Source organism: Sander lucioperca, chromosome 20 (assembly GCF_008315115.2).
Source record: "Sander lucioperca isolate FBNREF2018 chromosome 20, SLUC_FBN_1.2, whole genome shotgun sequence".
Lineage (NCBI taxonomy): Eukaryota > Metazoa > Chordata > Actinopteri > Perciformes > Percidae > Sander > Sander lucioperca.
Window position 1 is genome coordinate 25,159,767 of NC_050192.1, and position 12,036 is coordinate 25,171,802.

Genomic DNA, 12,036 nt, shown 5'->3' on the forward strand with positions numbered 1-12,036 from the left:
AAATGTCGCGGCCGCATTTTCATTTAACGCCTTGAAATTTCGAGGCAATGGTGCTCTCTATTTGCACTGTTATTAATTCATTTGAATCTATTAAAATCCTATTGGGAAACTGTCAAAGCGTTACTGCTAGAATTGTGTAATACATTTGTGTTTACAGAGGGGGAAGCCTTTTTGAGGTGCACATGTGGGCATGGTCGAAAACCGCTGACTTGCGACATAGATCGTCTATTGAATTGATAACTTACTCAACACCTTAAAACATTTACAGGCTGAGGCGTAACGTCAATATATTTTGACATGTGACAATATTTTCAAATGTGACATCTTTAATCTAGCTAACATAATAAATAAGCATACGATAATAATACAGGAGCCAGTATCGTTGTATATAAGTCAACTTTTTTTGCTGTCAACTTATAAGAGTATGGTAAATTATAACAAACTCTTGCATTATCCCCGTGTGTTTCTATTTTATTGAATTTCTACGTTCGATGTGTAGAAAGGACACAATGTTTTTGTATTAAGTCAATGTTAGTTGTTAGCTAACGTTAAGTAAATAATCTACCCCACTGAAGGCTAAACTCCGGTGACGTTTGCGATACCCGGAAGTGGCGACAGAGTGACTCCTCACTGTTTTTTGTCACATCTATTCTCTACTACTACTACTGCAGTTCGGTTTTCATGTGAGTTAAGTTTAGTTTGTTCATTTTAGATGCTTGTTTAAAGTTTAAAATGCACGAGCTTCTAACCCCGGCAGCACTGCTGAGTGTAAATCAGCTAGCTAGTGTTAAATAAGCAAATAACGAATAAAAATAAAAAGCTAAAAGTAGAAAAGGAATGCGGGGAATTAAATTTGGTTAGCGTTGCCTGGCTTTAGCAGCTAATTGAGTAACGTTAACTCAAAACGTTTCGTCAGCATTGAAATGGCGGTTCTAACTCTGTTTGTTTTTCAGCTTGAACTCGTAGTGAACCGTATACCATTGTGAATGAAAGCGTTTGACTCGACTTTACCTCCATTTTCAGTTGTCCAGAAATTGAAAATGAGCAACTCCGAAGAACCCAAAGTGACTTCTGCTCCACACATAGTGAAAGAAGAGGTAACACTACGTCTGTTTTTTAGGGTTTTAAAAGGGATTTTCCCGACAAAACTTGATGACAGAACATTTAATTTACACAATATTGAATGACGATAGCCTTACTATAGGTAAGACATTAAAACTGGATGTATAAATAATATGAATATCAATTGTAATCCTTCCAGCAAATTCTATATTCTTTCAACCTAATTTGTCGAAACATAGTTAGATTATTCATGGAGATTTGAGTATCCTAAAAGTTCAACAAAACATCCGACATACACCACTCTGATGAATGTTTTTAAGTTTGATGGACTTGCATCAAAGCTCAAACTGGCCTGCACCTCGCTGTGTGTGCATACCATAAACTTATATTTATCATTTAAGATGATCACATACATGTTTGTGTTAGATTTTTTTCTTGCTATCCTTTTTGCAGAAAATACCCTTTCAGTAACCACATTCATGCTTCTCTCTAAGATAGTTTCTGTAATGTTTGTGTCTTTACTGAGCTGTGAAGCAGTATGCGTTTGGTGCTATTCAGATCAACTTATCTCGGTGTGTTCACTCTCCGTGTTGCAGCTCATGGCAGCAGGAAAGTGGCTGATACTGGAGAAGACTACATACGTGGACCGAGCTGGAAAAACCAGGTACTGAGCTGTCTTTGAGAGGGCTGGGTACCGAATTCAATACTTTTTAGGCACCGACTGAATTGCCTCTAAGATGCTAATTGCATTTCATTTTCTCAGTACCTACTGTAGGCTACCTGTGTACAATGGCAATACAGTTAAATCACATCTCATAAGTTAAACCTATTTACCCCCTTTATTGATTGAATAGAGCTGTTACAGCAGCACAAAGACAGCAATAGTACAAATAAATAAAGTAAAACGTGATAAGATGTAGGCTATATAAGTGTATATCAAACTAAGATAAGTAAAATCAAAGCTATAAATAGAAACTATACAAAAGCATATGGAGACAACATTGAAAGGTAAAGTGACAGTGGTGATTAAGCAAGTCTATGTTAAGAGTACACCACACCGATTAAGTAATGTATATGGTAGATATAGTTTGTGTTTTACACTTTCCACTATTCATATGATTTCAGCTTAGTTGGTTTCCACACAAAATACGGTTTGGCTGCAGCAGCATTTCTGCATGACTATTTTTTGTAATGTATTACACAATTCATCCATATGGAAGCTATACATCCAGGAGCACCAAAAGTATGGTCTCATTCACTAAGTATCGAGGCTCGAAAAATGCCGTGTCATTCAATACCCAATTTCAATACCTAAGGAGTAAATCTCATCAGCATCACTGAGCCAATAAGCACGCAGCATGCTTCTACCAAGATCCAATAATGTTTGTGATTGGCTTTCTAATGTTACACGTTGTAGAGGCAGGCAGGAAAAACTCTACGTTACACTGAGATGGGCTCACGTAGTAGGAGCTGAAAAATAAATAGAAATGTTTGTGCTGTAATGTTGTAATTTCTTTTGGTTTTCTAAAATTGATATCCAAAAAAGGATCGTTTAGGAACCGGTATGGAAGTCACTGTATCTGTAACTTAAACTTTAATGATACCCAGCCCTAGTCTTTGACTGACAACTTCACAATCATACATGTTTCCTGCATATTAGTTTCACCTCCTGTTTTCATCCGCCAGAACCTGGGAGACCGTGAAAAGGACGACGAGGCAAACCAACACACAAACAGACGGTGAGCGTCTCTGTTTCTCCACTTTTAGCTGCTCAGTCGAGCTTGCATTGACAGAATGGGCCGGAATTGGATTTGTGCCGGCTGTAACACCCTTTTCCCTGCAGGCGTTGGTATTATCGCCCTGCTGAAGCGGACCCTCCATAAAGACTGCGTAGTGATGGTGAAGCAGTTTCGTCCTCCTTTGGGATGCCACACTCTGGAGTTTCCTGCAGGTCAGTCAGACGGTTCTCTATGGATTCCTCAAACACTCTCTGTAGACATTGTCATACCCCACAACTAGGGCTGGGCAATATATCGCTATTATATCGATATCGTGATATGAGACTGGATATTGTCTTAGATTTTGGATATCGTAATATCGTGATATGACATAACTGTTATCTTTTCCTGGTTTTAAAGGCTGCATTACAGTAAAGTGATGTACTTTTCTGAACTTACCAGACTGATCTAGCTGTTCTATTATTTGCCTTTTCCCCACTTAGACATAATGTCCACATTACTGATGATTGATTATCTAAAATCTAAGTGTGAAGATATTTTGTTAAAGCACCATTTACAAAGCACCAACCCTAGAATATCGCCGCAATATCGATATCGAGGTATTTGGTCAAGAATATCGTGATATCTGATTTTCTCCATATCACCCAGCCCTACCCACAACTTACCAATTTTGGTCCTGAATTTTTCAACAAAATAGACCTTGAAAAATGATTGAGAAGTCCAGCAAATTCACAACTTGTAATGTCACGTTAGTTTAGTTTCTTAGCCTCCAAAACATTTGTACGTCTTTCATTCTTGGCTGTTTGGTAACTTTTGGTAACTGTTGATGCTTTCTCACACTTAGAATATTGATTTTTGTTTGTTTTGTCTCTGCTGTGCTCAGGGTTGATTGACGAGGGGGAAACTGCAGAGGCTGCCGCACTCAGGGAGCTAAAAGAAGAAACCGGCTACAAAGGGGAGGTAGTAGGAGTCACTCCAGGTATCTTCAAACAAAGATTTGCTGACTGTACACGTGATTGCGTAAGCTGCCTCTCTTGGCTTTATCTTATCTCCTGCGCATGTGTTGGAGAAGTTCAGGGCTCAGCGCAGCGGTGCAAATTAAAAAAAAAAAAAGTTCCATACTCCTTTTTTTTATTTTAGGAACATACAATGCAAGTAGTAATGTTATTGTTTTGTTGGCAGTGACCTGTCTGGACCCCGGTCTGTCTAACTGCACCACCCAGATCATCATGGTCAACATCAACGGAGATGAAGGGGAGAACATCAACCCAAAACAAGAGCTCGGTGAGAACACAGGATTTTATTCATTCACCCCTACTCGCTCATCTAATCAAACGCGTAACTCTTTTATTCTCTTGCCTCTTTTCTACACTTAGTAATCCATTTTTGTTCACTTATTCAATCAATTACTCCATGGCGAATCCATTCCTTCAATCACTTTCACTCATCTGGCCTCATGCAGAAAAGTCTGAGTGATTTTAAGAGAACATGTCGCCATCATCAACTTTCTCGTACTTAGAATTTTTACCTTGGGTACGAAGTATATTCGAGCACTAACCCAAACTTCACAGATAAAAAGTAGTTTGTCGGTAACATAAAAAAAAAAAAAACCATGTTGAATAATCTTGTTCTCTTTTGTTCTTCCACAGGTGATGGAGGTGAGTTATTTTCCTTTTTATTATATCAGAAATAATCCTTTTCTCCCATACAGCAAATCATCACGAAAGCCTCTATCCTCTCTTTGCAGAATTTGTTGAAGTCATTCTTTTACCACTTGATGAATTCCAGAAGAAAATAGATGGTGAGGCTTCAACTTTTTCCAGAGTGGTGTTATCGTGAGAGCGATACGAGCATTCGGAAGTCCGGACCAACACAAACAAACACACTAACTAATACTTTGCTTGTTTTTTCCGGCAGATCTGATGAAGAAAGAAAAGATCGTGGTGGATGCTAAAGTCTACATCTTTGCCATGGGGATGGTCCAGGCCTTCTTTAAGCCAAGGGAGCTCCCCGTCCTGAAGCAGTGAAGGAAAACGTTCACGATGAGAACAAGAGAAGAACAAATAGTCTTTTATGTTACATAGGACTCCTACACAGGACTGGAAAATCTGTATTAAAAAGTCAAATTGTCACAAGAATTTATATGAAAATGTGTTGTTGCATTGTGGGTTTTAGCCACCATGTAACCTCATATTTCAATTTTAGTTTCTATGAAGTATAATGGCCATACATAGAGTAATATGAAAGTTAGAATACACAATACAACTTTGTGTGTTAATCATACTGAACACAAATGTAAAATTATAAAATCAAAGTCTTTTTTGGATTTAGAAAGAACCTATGAAGGAGCCCTGTTTGCACTACATGTACTGGACTACTTTTTGTTCTCAGTACGAAGGCCTGAAACACACTCTGGTGGCCAATTGTTAATTGTTTGCACACTTAACGCAGAGTAGTTTCAGCCTTGAGTCTCGGAATGCCTTACTTGACAAATAGTATTTTCCAGGATTTTATGAGATTACATGTAGTTTATTGAGATGCAATTTGTTGTAATTTTTATTTAGTGACTGTAAAACATTCCTAACAATACTGTTGCAGACTTGACGGCGGACAAAAACAAATCCACCTCCAAACACTTTTCCTGTTGCTCTGTTGCTTCTCTTGCTGAAGTACGACGCAATTCTTTCATTTAGTTTGTTGTGTTCTACTTTTTCTCTTAGACAACCCATGCATTGTGATAATAGGTACATATAGTATTTGGTTGGGCTATTAACAACAGTGTTAACGATATGAGGGGGGGGGGGGGGGGTTTCCCTGTGTAACTCCCCTGTGATGTACGACGACAGAGATACTGTCACGATAGAGGCAGTAACTGATTCATAGGAAGTCATCCATGCTGTGCCTCCAACGTCATTGTGGTACAATTAGCTGGACATTGATGCTGTACTTACTACAAACTACTGACCAATGAATACATGTGATGCTACTTTTGTTCTTATGTGTCAACAACAACTGAGCAAATGATAGAAGGAAAGTATATATATATATATTTTTTTTTTTTACGTGTATATTCCTGGGCTTATGTTTATTCACATGCTATGTTCATTATGTGGTCTAATGCATATGACATGAGGTGCTTCAAACAGCTGTGAATGTGCTAACGCTCTGTTGTTAGTGATTCTTTTTTTTTTTTTTTTTTTTAAATGGAGGACTCACCCACATTAATAAACCCCTGTATGTATGTATGTTTTGATTACTGTACCTTCCCCTTTAATACAAGTTTTAAAATTATTAACACAGTTAAATACACAACATTTTTTATTGTATACCCTTTTAGATATTAAACATGTAATACTTGATTAGCTAATTTTTTTTTGGTTATTTTTTTCAATGCACTTCTTGCTATCGTTTTCTGCCCCACATTTAGTCCAGTAGGTGGCGACAATTCACTGTTATGATGCTCTGACAACCACCAGTAACTTAAACGAAGAAGAAGAGTTGGCCAATCACGTGGCTTCTTTCAACATAAACAGTTGAAAACTGCCTACTTTTTTTGCTAGCTAGCTAGCTAGCTAACTTCGAAGCATTTGTTTAAGCGTCAAATAGTAAAACATATATAATATTAAAGTCCTAAATGTTGCCAGGGCGGGTCATTTGAATTTCTGAACAGGTTGGTGGTTACAAACTTAAGTGAGAAGTAACGTTAGCAGAATTATAAATAAGCTAGCAAAACTCGGTGTTTACCAAGATTTGGTTGACTTTAGTTACCCCTTCTGTATTATTGTGCAAGATACGACGAATTTGGCCTAAGCACACCAAATTCTGAATCCTAAATTATGTAGATTCGTGACTAAAAGACGGATGCGCTGGACACGAAGATGGAGATGGCTGTTAAAGGTAAGTTAGAACTCGAGGCGAGTTAGCTAAACATAACTGTTGCTGCGTGTGTCAACACCGTTCAAATGGCGAACGTTACATACATTTTCACTCTAACGTTACGTAATATAATTGGTGTTTAGTGAAGCCTGAGACCGTTGGCATTTTAATAACTTTACATGTAACGTTAACGGACATTACGTTAACTCTAAACTTTGGACTCACCAATGTTAATTTTGATCATTTTCATAGCAATAAAATGATACATTCGGTGTTTTTTTTCAGGGTGCAAAAGCATTTGGCACCACATTTGGACTAAAAATAGGACTCTTCTTTTTTTTTTGGCCTTTAATGGATAGGACAGTTGTAGATAGGAAAGTTGGGAGAGAGGGGGAAGACATGCAGCAAAAGGGCCACCGGTCGGATTCAAACCCTGTGCCGCTGAGGCAAGTGCTGAGCCTTGGTACATGGGGCGCCCGCTCTACCAGAGATTTCTTCTTAAAAGGTTGCTTAAGAATGTTTATAACCAATGTGGTATAGGGCTGCTGTCAGGTGAGAATGATGACCAAATAAAGTGATTGTGTGTTGTGCTGACATGACTGAATGTTGTGTGGTTTTCTAGGAAAGGTCAAAAGGCGACACCTGAATGCAGAGGAGTGTGATGAACTGGGACAAAGTGCAGAGGGCACTAGTGCCCTCACCCAGCCCCACACTGCCCACCAGGTACACGGCAACCGTGACCCCACCCGGAGGCTTTACCCCAGAACACCCACCAAGCGACGGAAGTGTGGTAATCTGCTCTAACCCTTCTGCTACAAACCTTTTGACAAATCTGAGTAGAGCTGTAACAATTCCAAATTTTCCTGTACAATGAATTGTCTCAGAAACAATTGTGATTAACAATATCATTGTCTACTTCAGTCAAACTTAAAAATATATATTTTAGTTTTTACTTTTTAAAACAAATTCAAGTTTTGAATGAATTCCAGGACGCATCTTTTGGTTTCATCGCTGTTAATGCGACCACAGTCTATGAAGTAAACCACGCCTCTTTATTATCATAAAATATCCTATTTTTTCCTAATTTCCTAATTTCTCTGGCTTGAGTCAGCTACCGCCAAGAATGCTTGGAGTTTCTGTGGCAACAAGTGACAGCTGCCACTAGCATAACATAACATAGCATAGCATAGCATAGCTCAACGGTCCAACCAGTACATTTTTATATAATTACAATTTGGCACATCTAAACAAAATCAACAACTACCATCAACAAGCATACCCATTAGGACACCATCTAATCAAACAAAGAAACCGTGATTACGTAATACAAATATTCGATTAGACAATTATGTAATTATTGTTACAGGCCTAAATCTACTCAAAGTAACATTTAAAAACATGAGACATGAGAGTGTATGGTTATGTTGTTCAGTAAAAGTCCTGACTAACTAATTTTATGTAGGAAGTCATAAAATCTATGTCAGACATTGCATCTTTGTTCTTTCTCTCTCACTTCTTACACCATCAGCATCAGCCTCAGGAAGTCCTGCCGGACAACTGAAGGGCATCAACAACTTTTTTCCCGTGACAGGAGTCCTTAGTTCTAGTCCGCACAAATCCTCCCAGCCCTGCTCGTCCACAGGCACAAACAGACTCAATGGAGAGCTCTTTCCTGAAAAAGAGGAAGACGAGGATGACGATGTCAGCCTGTTAGCTGCCCCATTTGCGGCAGAACCTGAAGAAGAGGTTGACGATTTAAGCCTGTTAGCCGCCGAGATGGTGCCACAGCCTGAGACGAGGAAGGAGGAAGTGGTGGATTATCTGGAGGGAATGACGGCAGAGATGTTTGGGGATGAGGATGAATTTGACCGATGCGGCGCTGACATTCACGTGGAGGAAGAGGAGGTGGAGGCCCTCCCTGACGCCCACTATGGGCTGCTGGGCAGCGGCAGAGTTCTGCTGCAGCCGCAGGGCTGCATGGACGACCTTCCAGAGGAGGTGCTTAGGCAGATTCTGTGCCTGGTCCCGGCCCAGGACCTCTACCGCAGTGTCAGCCTCGTCTGCCATCACTGGAGGAACATCGTCCAGGACACCAAGGTTAAACAAACCACAGAATTACATCGAGTTACATATTAGTAGCAGGGTGAGGGAGCTGATGTTGAAGTTAAGTAACAATATCTTAGTACAAGTGATGTAAACAAATAAAAGCAGGGCAAGTGTGTACTTGCTGCAGACATGAGTTTCAGCAGGTTCTTCTATGAAAATAGTAAATATTTGAGAGATGAACTTTGCGTTTACACAGATGAGTTTTAAGAGAGTTATAGGGCTGGGCAATATATCAATATTATATCGATATTTGAGGCTAGATATCTTCTTAGATTTTGGATATCTTAATATGACAAGTGTTGTCTTTTCCTGATTTTAAAGGCTGCATTACAGTGAAGTGATGTACTTTTCTGAACTTACCAGACTGTTCTAGCTGTTCTATTATCTTTAACCACTTTACTTTATATCCACATAACTGCTGACTATTTATCTGAATCACATAATGTAAATATTATGTGAAGGCACCAATTGTCAACCCTACAATATTGCCGCAATATCAATATAGAGGTATTTGGTCAAGAATATGGTTGTATTTGATTTTCTCCATATCGTCCAGCTCTAAGAGTATTTCATTGGTCTCTTGTGGTTGGAGGTTGTTGTTCTACTCCTACTTGAACGTCGAGGTAAATTAAAGCTCACCAAATTAACATAGTTGTTTCGGATGTTGTGTGTTTGTGTTCCATTGTGCAGTTTGTCCCCTTCAAGAAACAATACTACCGCTACACGATGAGGGAGAAGAGCACAGTGCTGGAGATCAGCCAAATCCTGAAGCGCAGCAGCATCACAGATCCATCATCATCAGAGCACAGCATACGGCACCTTGTTGTGTAAGTCTGCATTTCCTTTTTATTAAGGGACCTTTCTATAACAGCACAACATGAAGAGGAGTCGCTGTAAAGTTTTGTTTTAGGGATGCACTGATACCCATATGAAAGATGCAAGTTTATGTTTTATGTTCTGCTTGTTTTATAAAGTGTGTGTGTGTGTGTGTGTGTGTGTGTGTGTGTGTGTGTCCGTCCGTCCGTCCGTCCAAAGACCGTTCATCATCACTGAGTCACCTTTAATTGTTTTTCCTGCTCCTCCATCTCTCCCTGCCAATTTCCACTGAGCAGTTTTGACACACTGATTGCTCCGTGCCCCTCCAGGCAGATTTTCGAGTCCTGTTTTTTTTGTGTGTGTGTCAGTGAATGGTGTACCTGACAGCAGTCACATATCCTATTTGGCCACAGGATGACCAGCCTGAGCCAAGACACTCAGTCTACCCATGATTCAGACTTGTGGAAATACCACATTCAGCTGGCAAATGCTTTGTGTGTGTGTGTGTGTGTGTGTGTGTAACTGAGTGAGTGGAAAGGAGATAGGAGAGGAAATGGCATGCCACCGCAAAGTTAGTTTTAGAGTTTCAGTGATGTTGTGACTGCTGTGGTAAACCTGTTAGGAGGTGTGTGTGTGTGTGTGTGTGTGTGTGTGTGTGTGTGTGTTCTCTGCCCTGGTGCACACAGGCAGCAAGCAGAGGAGAGAAAGACAAAAATACCCATTTTTGTCTTTTTTGGTCATCCCTAGTTGGTATGTTAATGAAGACAAAGTGGTAGGATGTTGACCGAAGGGACAAATATGGAACATATATAAATACCAAGCAGACATTAAAACCTCCAAAGCAAAAGCTCAGACTGAGCTAACCGATTATAGCAACACAAAGCTGCTTAGTATTTGAAAAACTCCTAGTCATTATTTCCTTTGAAATTTGAAGCTTTTTTTCTGATATTGGTATCATCGTGTCACTGTGGATCAGAGATTTATTTAAATGAGTAAAAAGGATTAAATGACCCATTACAAAAGTATGGAAACGCTGACATTGATAGTTTTAATAATGATCTTGTCTGTGTGTGTTTTGGTCAGTTTAATGGCCCAGCATAAGGTCAGGGAGCGGGTGAGGCCGGAGGACGTTCTGGAGTGTGCTAAGAAACATCGCCTTTTTCCTCAGGCTGAGGCCTCCATAAGATTACGCATTCCTGATATTCAGAAGGCCTATAACCTTGGCATTGAGGTATCACACACACACACACACACACACACACACACACACACACACACACACACACACACACGGGTCCTCTGGTAGTCATATGGAGAAAGTGAATACATTTGACTATTTATTCTCTAAACTTATATTTATTTTTTGTTTGTTTATCTTTAGAGTGTCTTGTACTCTTTCCCTCTATCCCTTGCTGCTACAACAGTGTGAATTTATCTTGAATCCTAAAAAAATGTTTAACAGTTAACAAGTTAGTTAACAATGTGTGCACGACCGCTATGGAAGTTCTTCTCATCCGTGGTGTTTAATCTCCAGGGTCCCAACCCGTACGCGGCCATGGCTGTCATACTGATCCTCAGTGAGAGTGTTGGTGACGTGCATGCCTTGGTGTCTCTGCTCAGCGGCTGCATGTCGCACACCGCCATCACAGAGTACCTCAGCCACATGGCCATGATGCTGCTCGCCATGAAGAGGAGCAACATCAAGATCAGTAACAAGTACGAGCTGCAAGTGGGAGCACCTTAAATGTTACCATGTCTTTACTGTCAGCCTCTACAATTTATTTTCTGTCCGGTCTCTCCAGGTTGCATTACAACATCTACTACGTTCTTCACCTGATGGAGAACGGTCCCTTTTCTGTCGGCTCCAGTCAGAGCGGGTGAGGAACAAAATGCATTAGTTTGACTGATGTGCATGAGAAATAAGTACATCCTTCTTTCCTTAACACCTTAATTTCTTCATAATGACGGACCCACTTCTGGGTCTATAGCAGTATTTTCCAAGCAGGGGTACTTGTACCCCAGGGGGTACTTGGAAAGATTGTAGAGTAGCTCATAGAACTGGGCGATATGGAGAAAATCAAATATCACAATATTTTTGACCAAATACATCAATGTCGATATTGTGGCGATGCATCGCCAGAGCTTCCTCCACAGCACTGCGGAGGAGGGTCTGGCTAGTCCACACAGCATTCTGGGATGGGAGAAAAACGTGCTGTGGTTTTTATATTAAAACTTTTTTTTTAAACCAATCGCAATCGTCTTGGGCAGTGCTAAGCCCCAGACACCATGGCGGCGCCTCTGCAAAATAGCCTCTGGAAGGAACTTCAGTGTTTCCTTTAGGATTTTTTTTAGCAGTGGGGGCAGATCTGTCGGAACCCCCGACATTTTCATTTAAAATTGTTTTTATATACATTACACAAAAGGCAAAGAAAATACA

General features: G+C 40.0%; 2 protein-coding genes across 3 annotated transcripts in view; both read left to right on the plus strand.

The window, feature by feature from the left end:
• Nucleotides 1-12,036, plus strand: part of fbxo18 (F-box DNA helicase 1) — a 37,288-nt gene that overhangs the window by 236 nt on the left and 25,016 nt on the right. The window contains exons 2-8 of the mRNA XM_035995987.1: nt 6,566-6,698; nt 7,300-7,467; nt 8,206-8,774; nt 9,474-9,610; nt 10,683-10,830; nt 11,134-11,315; nt 11,402-11,476. Coding sequence (XP_035851880.1) covers nt 6,680-6,698; nt 7,300-7,467; nt 8,206-8,774; nt 9,474-9,610; nt 10,683-10,830; nt 11,134-11,315; nt 11,402-11,476 — 1,298 coding nt within the window. The 5' untranslated portion in view covers nt 6,566-6,679. The remainder of the gene's footprint in view (nt 1-6,565; nt 6,699-7,299; nt 7,468-8,205; nt 8,775-9,473; nt 9,611-10,682; nt 10,831-11,133; nt 11,316-11,401; nt 11,477-12,036) is intronic.
• On the plus strand, nt 450-5,795 carry nudt5 (nudix (nucleoside diphosphate linked moiety X)-type motif 5). 2 transcript variants are annotated; one of them, XM_031306118.2, is made up of 10 exons: nt 450-683; nt 1,024-1,097; nt 1,659-1,726; nt 2,749-2,801; nt 2,906-3,013; nt 3,685-3,780; nt 3,984-4,085; nt 4,451-4,459; nt 4,549-4,602; nt 4,719-5,795. In XM_031306118.2, the coding sequence occupies exons 2-10, from the start codon at nt 1,041-1,043 to the stop codon at nt 4,826-4,828; spliced, it is 657 nt and encodes a 218-aa protein (XP_031161978.1). In that variant the 5' UTR covers nt 450-683; nt 1,024-1,040; the 3' UTR covers nt 4,829-5,795. The 2 variants fall into 2 exon arrangements, with proteins under 2 accessions (XP_031161978.1, XP_031161979.1); XM_031306119.2 differs by lacking the exon at nt 450-683 and adding an exon at nt 806-926.